Below are 13600 nucleotides of genomic sequence, written 5' to 3' on the forward strand. Positions count from 1 at the left end.
ACATTCATACTGTTGACTAAATTGTATTCAAACGTTTCTTTGCTTCCCGAGTCTTTCTGGTAGAAATGGGAGCGTTTAGCGGAAGTTCTACCCGGAAGACTCTAATGCACGTCATTGCTCATTATCTAACCAATCATTACACGTCACCTGAGTATATAAGTTCTGTTCCCACCCACTATCGTGTTCGCAGATACCATCGCCGGCGTTCACCCCCATCCTCCCCACCACCACCAGGTCGGTCCCTGTCCATACGTCGGGGGTAGGCTCCGCCCCGCCTTCATCTTCAGGCAGGATCTGCAAACGTCTGCTACCCTCCGGATTGTACGATGGACGGGGCCTACGCCAAAAAACTTTATCATTTCTTTGATATTTACATTCATACTGTTGAATAAACTGTATTCAAACGTTTCTTTGCTTCCCGAGTCTTTCTGGTAGAAATATAATACCTTCATTGGCTACATCAACCTTAAGAGGTTGAACTTTGACCAGAGGTTAAAAGCTAGAGAAAAATGCCACTCCCTCTCTTTCCTTGCGTCTTGGACGACTGAACAGAACCCTCTTTGCCCCAGCCATGTGCTTATCATTCAACATAGGAAAGACTGGCAACAACTTCGAACTGAATCATCAAGACTCCTCAGTCAGCAGATCTGATGCTCCTCAGCCTAAAGGCATCTTGCAAGTATCGTACATTTGAACACTAAACAGCAATTTAGTATTGATGTGTAAAACTTACCTTTGTCAGCAAAGGTGTTGTTATAACTGAAAGAAACTGATGATTCTTTTCCAGATTGCCTTTGAATTTTTCCTATAGCTCTATCAATAGTTCCACTTCCGGTTCAACTCATTGCTCATTCTTGCCTACGTATGTGTGTGACCTTCGTTGTATGTTATGTGTTTGTTAGTTTAGTTATGTGTTTGTGAGTTAGTTAAAGGTTGTGCACAATACACGTTTGGTTGTGACTCCGTCTGCTAATAAATTGCCTCTTAAGTGATTTAGATCCTGACTATGTGCGCTGAGTAGTACGGTACAATAAGAATGTTATTTTTCCATAACCTGGAAATGAACACTTCTTAGAATGAATAAACAATCAACACTGAGTGTTCACTGAACGAACAAGTTAATTAATTGTAATATTAATCTTAATGTAGCTACATCCAGTTAATCCCATTAACAGATTTACATATTCATAATTAATCATAATTAATAATCATGGGTTATGAATAATTATTAATATTTCCCCTTTGAGTTAATTCGCTACAAGAGGACGACATTTTTCTCTAGGCACTCCTTATATACTGTCTGGTCGCACTAGTATGACGTCAGAGGCTGTCGCCGGCCAGTAGGATTGGCGTGATTCGACTATCGCTTCAGACACCTGTCACGCGAGGGCGTTCCCCATATGTGTTCTAGGATGCAGTGCGAGTTCCCTTTCGAAAGGGAGCTCAAAAAGAAAACACAAATATTATGGAGACACAATGAAAAAATATAGCTGCGAGCAGCGATGGCGGGCCCAAGCCCGGTGGCACCGCCACCCCGGTGGCTTCAGGGCAACTGTGCACAGCGGGCAATAGGCATTTAAAATGGTTAAACATCAAAGGGCTATGTCAAATTCACTCCACATTTACTGCACTACAAGGTGCCGCTATAGAGCCCCTCCTCCCTGCCCATTTTCAAATGATTACATGTGCCAAGTTTTAACATTATTCTGATGAATTTTGAAGCAAATCAGGTAAAAATAAGAGGGTGATCTCAAAAGCATGCTGAAAGTGACACATTTTCTGCTTCCAGTTGGTGGCGCTATGGCTTTGAATCACAATAGTCACATCCATGTGATCAGCCTTGTACAACGAAGACTAAGCCGAAGTTTAATCAAAATCAATTAATGTATGCAGAAGTTATAATACTTTGTTTCCCTTTTCTTGCCATAAATTCGTTGCCTCGACACGGCCAAACCGTTTGAGATATCCAAAATCCGTTTGCAATTAAACAACTTCAATGTGTTAGCAACAAGTTAAAAAAAGCTTTGTGTAAATTGGATAAACCCTGTAGGAGAAGTAGTATAAAATTCATAGCCTGTTTTTTCAAAAAATTAACATTCAAACAAAAATAGCCGACTTCCTGTTGGTCGGAGCTAATGAATGTAAATTAGAAAATTGTCCGGCTTGATGAGAACAATATGTGTACCGAATTTGGTGACTGTAGGAAAAACTAACCCCCCACTTTTGTCAAAAGGTGGCGCTACTGAGCCCCTCCACCACGCCCATTTCTATGGCTTTGTCCATGTCTACTGGTTGACAATATTGATGTGTGTGTCGAGTTTCATGCAATTTGAAGGATGTTAAGAGCCTCAAAAACACTCAAGAATATTATTACAGTTTGACCTGTTGCCATGGCAACAATATTTCAAATATCAAAAATCCTGTCATAGGTCTACATCTGCTGTGTATTGAAGCATTTCAAGTTTGAAGTTTGAAGCAAATCAGGTAAAAATAAGAGGGTGATCTCAAAGCATTTCAAAAAGTGATACACTTCCTGCTGCCAGTTGGTGGCGCTATAACTTTGACTCACAATAGTCACATCCATGTGATCGGACTACTACAACCAACACACTCGTGAAGTTTCATAAAGATCAATATATGTATGCAGACGTTATAACACATTTCCTGTTTCCTTTTTCTCGCCATAAATTCGTTGCCTCGCCACGGCCAAACCGTTCGAGATATCAAAAATCCCCTGGCAATTTTTAATCATCAGTGTCTTGACTTCATGCTGACCGAGTTTAGTGGCGATCGGATTAATCGTCTAGGAGGAGTATATCAAATTCCAGAGCATGCGTTTTTCAAACAACCCTTAATAGCTGACTTCCTGTTGGTGTGGCGTTTAACTTAGAGCACGAAAGTTGTTCGGCCCGATGAGGTCTATATGTGTACTGAGTTTCATACTAATACGTGCAAGCGTGTTTAATATATGGACCAAATTTTCAGACTTTTTCAAGGGGGCGCTGTCGAGCCCCCCTGCCACGCCCGGGTACCAGCCTCTGCGGCATCCTAATGGCCGCGGATTCCAATGTGTGTGCCAATTTTCAAGAGTTTTTGAGCATGTTAAGGCCCCCAAAAAGCCCCGGAAGACGGAAAAAAAAAAAAAAAATATATATATAGCTGCGAGCAGCGATGGCGGGCCCAAGCCCGGTGGCACCGCCACCCCGGTGGCTTCAGGGCAACTGTGCACAGCGGGCAATAGGCACTTAAAACGGTTAAACATCAAAGGACTATGTCAAATTCACTCCACATTTACTGCACTACAAGGTGCCACTATAGAGCCCCTCCTCCCTGCCCATTTTCAAAGGATTACATGTGCCAAGTTTTAACATTATTCTGATGAATTTTGAAGCAAATCAGGTAAAAATAAGAGGGTGATCTCAATGTATGCTGAAAGTGACACATTTTCTGCTTCCAGTTGGTGGCGCTATGACTTTGAATCACAATAGTCACATCCATGTGATCAGCCTTGTACAACGAAGACTAAGCCGAAGTTTCATCAAAATCAATTAATGTATGCAGAAGTTATAACACTTTGTTTCCCTTTTCTTGCCATAAATTCGTTGCCTCGCCACGGCCAAACCGTTTGAGATATCCAAAATCCGTTTGCAATTAAACAACTTCAATGTGTTAGCAACAAGTTAAAAAAAGCTTGGTGTAAATTGGATAAACCCTGTAGGAGTAGTAGTATAAAATTCATAGCCTGTTTTTTCAAAAAATTAACATTCAAACCAAAATAGCTGACTTCCTGTTGGTCGGAGCTAATGAATGTAAATTAGAAAATTGTCCGGCTTGATGAGAACAATATGTGTACCAAGTTTGGTGACTGTAGGAAAAACAAACCCCCCCACTTTTGTCAAAAGGTGGCGCTACTGAGCCCCTCCACCACGCCCATTTCTATGGCTTTGTCCATGTCTACTGGTTGACAATATTGATGTGTGTGTCGAGTTTCATGCAATTTGAAGCATGTTAAGAGCCTCAAAAACACTCAAGAATATTATTACAGTTTGACCTGTTGCCATGGCAACAATATTTCAAATATCAAAAATCCTGTCATAGGTCTACATCTGCTGTGTATTGACATTACACTGATGAAGTTTGAAGCAAATCAGGTAAAAATAAGAGGGTGATCTCAAAACATTTCAAAAAGTGATACACTTCCTGCTGCCAGTTGGTGGCGCTATAACTTTGACTCACAATAGTCACATACATGTGATCAGACTCCTATAACGAACACACTTGTGAAGTTTCATAAAGATCAATATATGTATGCAGACGTTATAACACATTTCCTGTTTCCTTTTTCTCGCCATAAATTCGTTGCCTCGCCACGGACAAACCGTTCGAGATATCAAAAATCCCCTGGCAATTTTTAATCATCAGTGTCTTGACTTCATGCTGACCGAGTTTGGTGGCGATCGGATTAATCGTCTAGGAGGAGTATATCAAATTCCAGAGCATGCGTTTTTCAAACAACCCTTAATAGCTGACTTCCTGTTGGCGTGACGTTTAACTTAGAGCACGAAAGTTGTTCGGCCCGATGAGGTCTATATGTGTACCGAGTTTCAGACTAATACGTGCAAGCGTGTTTAATATATGGACCAAATTTTCAGACCTTTTTCAAGGGGGCGCTGTTGAGCCCCCTGCCACGCCCGGGTACCAGCTTCTGCCCGGCGTCCTGTTGGCCGCGGATTCCAATGTGTGTGCCAATTTTCAAGAGTTTTTGAGCATGTTAAGGCCCCCAAAAAGCCCCAGAAGACGGAAAAAAAATAAATAAAAAAAAAATAAAAATAAAAAATAAAAAAATAATAATAATCCTTAGAAAAACAAGAGGGCCCTGCGCGAATTTTCGCTTGGGCCCTAATAATAATAATAAATATAGCTGCGAGCAGCGATGGCGGGCCCAAGCCCGGTGGCACCGCCACCCCGGTGGCTTCAGGGCAACTGTGCACAGCGGGCAATAGGCATTTAAAACGGTTAAACATCAAAGTACTATGTCAAATTCACTCCACATTTACTGCACTACAAGGTGCCACTATAGAGCCCCTCCTCCCTGCCCATTTTCAAAGGATTACATGTGCCAAGTTTTAACATTATTCTGATGAATTTTGAAGCAAATCAGGTAAAAATAAGAGGGTGATCTCAATGTATGCTGAAAGTGACACATTTTCTGCTTCCAGTTGGTGGTGCTATGACTTTGAATCACAATAGTCACATCCATGTGATCAGCCTTGTACAACGAAGACTAAGCCGAAGTTTCATCAAAATCAATTAATGTATGCAGAAGTTATAACACTTTGTTTCCCTTTTCTTGCCATAAATTCGTTGCCTCGCCACGGCCAAACCGTTTGAGATATCCAAAATCCGTTTGCAATTAAACAACTTCAATGTGTTAGCAACAAGTTAAAAACAGCTTGGTATAAATTGGATAAACCCTGTAGGAGTAGTAGTATAAAATTTATAGCCTGTTTTTTCAAAAAATTAACATTCAAACCAAAATAGCCGACTTCCTGTTGGTCGGAGCTAATGAATGTAAATTAGAAAATTGTCCGGCTTGATGAGAACAATATGTGTACCGAGTTTGGTGACTGTAGGAAAAACTAACCCCCCCACTTTTGTCAAAAGGTGGCGCTTACTGAGCCCTCCACCACGCCCATTTCTATGGCTTTGTCCATGTCTACTGGTTGACAATATTGATGTGTGTGTTGTGTTTCATGCAATTTGAAGCATGTTAAGAGCCTCAAAAACACTCAAGAATATTATTAAAGTTTGATGTGTTGCCATGGCAACAATATTTCAAATATCAAAAATCCTGTCATAGGTCTACATCTGCTGTGTATTGACATTACACTGATGAAGTTTGAAGCAAATCAGGTAAAAATAAGAGCGTGATCTCAAAGCATTTCAAAAAGTGATACACTTCCTGCTGCCAGTTGGTGGCGCTATAACTTTGACTCACAATACTCACATCCATGTGATCAGACTACTACAACCAACACACTCGTGAAGTTTCATAAAGATCAATATATGTATGCAGACGTTATAACACATTTCCTGTTTCCTTTTTCTCGCCATAAATTCGTTGCCTCACCACGGCCAAACCGTTCGAGATATCAAAAATCCGTTGGCAATCAAACAACTTCATTGTGTTAGCAACAAGTTAAAAAAAGCTTGGTGTAAATTGGATAAACCCTGTAGGAGTAGTAGTATAAAATTCATAGCCTGTTTTTTCAAAAAATTAACATTCAAACCAAAATAGCTGACTTCCTGTTGGTCGGAGCTAATGAATGTAGATTAGAAAATTGTCCGGCTTGATGAGAACAATATGTGTACCGAGTTTGGTGACTGTAGGAAAAACTAACCCCCCACTTTTGTCAAAAGGTGGCGCTACTGAGCCCCTCCACCACGCCCATTTCTATGGCTTTGTCCATGTCTACTGGTTGACAATATTGATGTGTGTGTCGAGTTTCATGCAATTTGAAGCATGTTAAGAGCCTCAAAAACACTCAAGAATATTATTACAGTTTGACCTGTTGCCATGGCAACAATATTTCAAATATCAAAAATCCTGTCATAGGTCTACATCTGCTGTGTATTGACATTACACTGATGAAGTTTGAAGCAAATCAGGTAAAAATAAGAGGGTGATCTCAAAACATTTCAAAAAGTGATACACTTCCTGCTGCCAGTTGGTGGCGCTATAACTTTGACTCACAATAGTCACATCCATGTGATCAGACTACTACAACCAACACACTCGTGAAGTTTCATAAAGATCAATATATGTATGCAGACGTTATAACACATTTCCTGTTTCCTTTTTCTCGCCATAAATTCCTTGCCTCGCCACGGCCAAACCGTTCGAGATATCAAAAATCCCCTGGCAATTTTTCAATCATCAGTGTCTTGACTTCATGCTGACCGAGTTTGGTGGCGATCGGATTAATCGTCTAGGAGGAGTATATCAAATTCCAGAGCATGCGTTTTTCAAACAACCCTTAATAGCTGACTTCCTGTTGGCGTGGTGTTTAACTTAGAGCACGAAAGTTGTTCGGCCCGATGAGGTCTATATGTGTACTGAGTTTCATACTAATACGTGCAAGCGTGTTTAATATATGGACCAAATTTTCAGACTTTTTTCAAGGGGGCGCTGTCGAGCCCCCCTGCCACGCCCGGGTACCAGCCTCTCCGGCGTCCTAATGGCCGCGGATTCCAATGTGTGTGCCAATTTTCAAGAGTTTTTGAGCATGTTAAGGCCCCCAAAATGCCCCGGAAGACGGAAAAAAAAAAAAAAAAAAAAAAAAATAATAATAATCCTTAGAAGAACAAGAGGGCCCTGCGCGAATTTTCGCTTGGGCCCTAATAATATAGCTGCGAGCAGCGATGGCGGGCCCAAGCCCGGTGGCACCGCCACCCCGGTGGCTTCAGGGTAACTGTGCACAGTGGGCAATAGGCATTTAAAACGGTTAAACATCAAAGGGTAGTCTGGTAGTGAATTACAGTAGTGAACACTACTACTACAGTAGTACACTACCAGGAATCTGGTAGTGAATTACAGTATAAAGCATGCCACTTCCTGTTGCCAGCAGGTGGCGCTATGACTAACTGAATATTATCATATAGACGTCTTTAGGCCAGGACTCTTATCACACATGTGAAGTTTGGGGCAGATCAGACATTGTATGCTTGAGTTACAACAGCATCATCATTAATGGCGAAACATCAGACTTTGTCAGTCCACCACGGACACGCCCTTCAACGAAAACTGAAGATCTTTGATATTTAACATCTCCAAGGCCTTAAGATTAGACTGGCCATATATGATGTTGATCTGGTTTAATCTCTATGAGGAGTTAATCACAGTGTAAAACATGTCATTTCCTGTTGCCCCCAGGTGGCGCTATGACTGTAACTGAATATTGTCATATAGATGTCTTCAGGTCAGGACTCTAATAAAACATGTAAAGTTTGGAGCAGATCAGACATTGTATACCCGAGTTACAACAACTTCCTGTTTCATAGCGAAACATCGAACTTTGTTTCAGCGAAAACTCTAGATCTTCGCAATTTAACATCTCAAAGGCCTTTAGATTATACTGACCAAATATGATGTTGATCTGATAAAAGCTCTAGGAGGAGTTCATTAAAGTACAACGTCTGGAAATGGCAAAAACTGCACAAATTTTGCAAAGAAAATTCTAAATATCTCACTTCTAGCAGATTTCACTCCAAGAGACTTTTTTGTAGGTATTGGGCTGTTAGATGTGTGTACCAAATTTCATACCTGTACGTGAAACGTAGTGTCAGGGGCACTTCGTTGAAATTTTTTAGGTGGCGCTATGGAGCCATTTTGCCACACTTAATTCTGAAACCCATATCAGACGTAAATTTTCACCACTTCTAACGCATCTGCAAAGTTTCATGAGTTTTCGAGTATGTTTCGGCCCTCAAAAAAGTGATTCACCTTACATGGCGAAACATCAGACTTTGTCAGTCCGTCATGGACACGCCCTTCAACGAAAACTCAAGATCTTTGCAATTTAACATCTCAAAGGCCTTAAGATTAGACTGGCATATATGATGTTGATCTGGTTTAATCTCTATGAGGAGTTAATCACAGTGTAAAACATGTCATTTCCTGTTGCCCCCAGGTGGCGCTATGACTGTAACTGAATATTGTCATATAGATGTCTTCGGGTCAGGACTCCAATAAAACGTGAAGTTTGGGGCAGATCAGACATTGTATGCCCGAGTTACAACAACTTCCTGTTTCATGGCAGAACATCGAACTTTGCCAGGCCGCCACGGACACGCCCTTCAGTGAAAACTCTAGATCTTCGCAATTTAACGTCTCAAAGGCCTTTAGATTAGACTGACCAAATATGACATTGATCTGATTAAAGCTCTAGGAGGAGTTCGTCAAAGTACAACATGTGGAAATGGCAAAAACTGCCAAAATTTTGTAGAGAAAATTCAAAATATCTCACTTCCTGTTGGGTTTACAAACTTTGCACCCAGGGACTTTTTTGTAGGTATTGGGCTGTTACATCGGTCTACCGAATTTCATAACTGTAAGTGAAACGTAGCACGAAGGGCGCTTAATTGAATTTTTGTAGGTGGCGCTATCGAGCCGTTTTGCCACACCTAATTCTAAAACCCATATCAGATGTAAATTTTCACCACTTCTGACACGTGTGCAAAGTTTCATGAGTTTTTGAGAACGTTTAGGCCCTCAAAAATGCGATTCATTTTGGAGAAGAAGAATAATTGGCTGAGCAATTCCAATAGGGTCCTCACACCATCGGTGCTCGGGCCCTAAATATAGCTGCGAGCAGCGATGACGGGCCAAAGCCCGGTGGCACCGCCACCCCTGTGGCTTCAGGGCAACTGTGCATGGCGGGCAATGGGCATTTAAAACAGTTAAGCATAAAAGGACTGTCAAATTCACTCCACATTTACTGCACTATAAGGTAGCGCTATAGAGCCCCTCCTCCCTGCCCGTTTCTAAGGCTTTGCCCATGTCTACTGGCTAACAATCCTGATGTGTGTGTGGAGTTTCAAATAATTTGAAGCATGCTAAGAGTCTCAAAAGCATTCAAAACCAATATAAAAGTTTGATGCGTTCCCAAGGCAACTGTGTTTGAGATATCACAATTCTTTTCAAAGGTCTACATCTGACATGTTTTGACATTATTTAAATGAAGTTTGAAGCAAATAGGGTAAACATAAGATGGTGATCTCAAAGCATGCTGAAAGTAACACATTTCCTGCTGCCAGTTGGTGGCGCTATAACTTTGACTCACAATAGTCACATCCATGTGATCAGACTCCTATAACGAACACACTCGTGAAGTTTCATAAAGATCAATATATGTATGCAGACGTTATAACACATTTCCTGTTTCCTTTTTCTCGCCATAAATTCGTTGCCTCGCCACGGCCAAACCGTTCGAGATATCAAAAATCCCCTGGCAATTTTTAATCATCAGTGTCTTGACTTCATGCTGACCGAGTTTGGTGGCGATCGGATTAATCGTCTAGGAGGAGTATATCAAATTCCAGAGCATGCGTTTTTCAAACAACCCTTAATAGCTGACTTCCTGTTGGCGTGGTGTTTAACTTAGAGCACGAAAGTTGTTCGGCCCGATGAGGTCTATATGTGTACTGAGTTTCATACTAATACGTGCAAGCGTGTTTAATATATGGACCAAATTTTCAGACTTTTTCAAGGGGGCGCTGTCGAGCCCCCCTGCCACGCCCGGGTACCAGCCTCTCCGGCGTCCTAATGGCCGCGGATTCCAATGTGTGTGCCAATTTTCAAGAGTTTTTGAGCATGTTAAGGCCCCCAAAAAGCCCCGGAAGACGGAAAAAAAAAAAAAAAAAAAAAAAAAAAAAAAAATAATAATCCTTAGAAGAACAAGAGGGCCCTGCGCGAATTTTCGCTTGGGCCCTAATAATAATAATCCTTAGAAGAACAAGAGGGCCCTGCGCGCTTAATTCGCTTGGGCCCTAAATAATCCTTAGAAAAACAAGAGGGCCCTGCGCGAATTTTCGCTTGGGCCCTAATAATCCTTAGAAAAACAAGAGGGCCCTGCGCGAATTTTCGCTTGGGCCCTAATAATCCTTAGAAGAACAAGAGGGCCCTGCGCGAATTTTCGCTTGGGCCCTAAATAGTAAATATAGTAAAAATAGTAAATATAGTTTATTACAATTTAAAATAACTGTGTACTATTTAAATATATTTGACAAAGTAATTTATTCCTGTGATGCAAAGCTGAATTTTCAGCATCATTACTCCAGTCTTCAGTGTCACATGATCCTTCAGAAATCATTCTAATATGCTGATCTGCTGCTCAATAAACATTTATGATTATTTTCAATGTTGAAAACAGTTGTGTACTTTTTTTTTCAGGATTCCTTGATGAATAGAAAGTTCAAAAGAACAGCATTTATCTGAAATACAAAGCTTCTGTAGCATTATACACTACCGTTCAAAAGTTTGGGGTCAGTAGGAATTTTTATTTTTATTTTTTTGAAAAGAAATTAAAGAAATGAATACTTTTATTCAGCAAGGATGCATTAAATCAATCAAAAGTGGCAGTAAAGACATTTATAATGTTACAAAAGATTAGATTTCAGATAAACACTGTTCTTTTGAACTTTCTATTCATCAAATAATCCTGAAAAAAATATTGTACACAAATATTTTGTACAATTGTACACATTAAATGCTTGAGCAGCAGATCAGCATATTAGAATGATTTCTGAAGGATCATGTGACACTGAAGACTGGAGTAATGATGCTGAAAATTCAGCTTTGCATCACAGGAATAAATTACTTTGTGAAATATATTCAAATAGAAAACAGTTATTTTAAATTGTAATAATATTTCACAATATTACTGTTTTTTACTGTATTTTTAATTAAATAAATGTAGCCTTGGTGAGCAGACGAAACTTCTTTAAAAAACATTAAAAATCTTAGTGGTTCCAAACTTTTGGACTGTACTGTATATATATATATATATATATATATATATATATATATATATATATATATATATATATGTATTTATTTTTTTGACAGATTGCAGGATTAGACAGTCAAGGAGGAAGGATCGTTCATTTAGGAGTAAGTGATTCAAACACACACACCAAAGGCCATTTCACAAACTTCTGTCAGGGCTTCGACATTGTGATGTACAACATCATTTATCATTCGCAGATTACTAAACAAATATTTGATTTATTTAATAAATGTCTTCATGAATCATTTTCAGTCTGCTTCTGTTAATTTTTAATCCGAAAGAAAAGGATCATAGTCATTTTGGAGAACACGTTGATTGTTTGTGGAAGTATATTTCTTCAGATTTACTATAGAGATATGAATTCTCTTCTTTTCTGTCTTTTCCATTTGTGCAGGAATAAATGAGGCTCCTATATAGTAAGTCAATGAACCCACACTGATTGACATGTTTTTGTGATATGTGTGCTTGTGTGTGTGAGTCTTTTTTAAAATTCTTTTTAACTCTAATGCAAAGTCTTCTTATGGTTAATGATTGTTGTTGTCAGTTGCAGCAATTCTGATGTGGCGTCTCATCAAGCAAATTCTCAAGACAAACAAAGGGGTAAACTAACACACAAACACACATTGGGTTTCCACGTTCTATGGGGACTTTCCATGATTTTTATACTGTACAAACTGTATATTCTATCCCCTAACCTTAAACCTGTCCATCACAGAAGACCTTAAGCATTTTTACATTTTCAAATAATTTAATTCACAATGATTTATAAGCAGTTTTCCTCATGAGGACAAAAACAAATAAACAAACAAAAAAAGTCCCCACAAGATAAAAAAAATTACTATATAAAATAAAAATTGGAATTACCGGGACATTTGGTCCTCTTTATGTAGATTTTATGTAGTTTGTAGGTTTACCAGGATCACACACACACAAACTAACAGCTAAACAATACATGTTGAATGTTTCAGGATTCTTGTTGAACAGATTTGTCAAGAAAGCACATGTAACTTTTATTTCTCTGTATGTGTGTTGAACTGCAGACCCGTTTCTCCAGCTGGTTTCTCTCCAGAAGGCGTCAGGCTGCTGGGAGCTGGACGCCACACTGGCTGATGTGTTTGGGAAGACGGAGGATGAGCTGACCAATCAGAAACCAGCACAGGTGAGAGATGTGATGAAATAATAAGACAGCGATGATTGTGTCCAGTGTCCAGTAACAAATGCAGTGGATGATGGTTTGTCCACAGGTGGATGGGTCAGTATGGGCCACTCTCCTGGCTCTGATCTGGTTATACAGCTGTAAAATAGAGCAGCAGGTCGAGTGGCAGTTTGTGGCCATGAAGGCAGCGTCATGGATCGGCTCTCAGAAAGGTGGGATCTCCATTCCAGAACACGTTCATTCAGATATCTTCAGTTCTTTGACACACACTGATGATTTGAGTGTGTGTGTGTTTCAGTGGGCGATCTGTCTCAGTGTGTGTGTGTGGGTAATGCCCTGCTCGGATGTCAGATGACCAAAGAAACACTGGGAATCTGAAGACGTCAGTGTTTCTACTTCCTGTGCCGTCTAATAAAGGATTTACTGTATAAACAGATTTAAGATTTATCATTTGATATCATGTTCTTCTCATTCCTCAATGGTTTCATCACATTAGGGGAAAAAATCCGGCTAACAGAATTTTGTTATATGAACATTCTACAAATATTCAGTGTTGGTTCTGGGAACATAAAAAATGTCCAGTTTTCTTGACTATAGAGGAATGTGTTTTAAAAGTACGATGTTCCTCAAACGTTCTTTCAACTTAATTTTGGTTTAAAATTCAACATTCTGGGAAAGTTGATTTGTAACAATTCAAAAACATAAAAATGTCCAGTTTCCTTAATGTTAGTAGAACGTTATTTAAAGGTTAGTATGATGTTCCTGAAACATTCTTTCAATCATTCAAACACCTGCTGTGAACAAACACTGAAAGAAAGAGAAATAAGAACACAAACTACAACTTTCTTCAGCCACAGCCTTAGATGAACTGAAGATA

The 13600-nt window shown here is 39.8% G+C and overlaps 1 protein-coding gene across 1 annotated transcript; it reads left to right on the top strand.

Moving 5' to 3' along the window:
• Nucleotides 1–8726: 8726 nt before the first annotated feature.
• LOC125250433 (von Willebrand factor A domain-containing protein 5A-like) lies at nt 8727–13159 on the top strand. The gene is made up of 7 exons (XM_048163007.1): nt 8727–8736; nt 11627–11671; nt 11962–11983; nt 12112–12167; nt 12608–12726; nt 12812–12935; nt 13022–13159. Exons 1-7 carry the CDS (start codon nt 8727–8729, stop codon nt 13099–13101), a joined length of 456 nt encoding a protein of 151 aa, XP_048018964.1. The 3' UTR covers nt 13102–13159.
• Nucleotides 13160–13600: the final 441 nt, after the last annotated feature.

Source organism: Megalobrama amblycephala, linkage group LG1 (genome assembly GCF_018812025.1).
Source record: "Megalobrama amblycephala isolate DHTTF-2021 linkage group LG1, ASM1881202v1, whole genome shotgun sequence".
NCBI lineage: Eukaryota > Metazoa > Chordata > Actinopteri > Cypriniformes > Xenocyprididae > Megalobrama > Megalobrama amblycephala.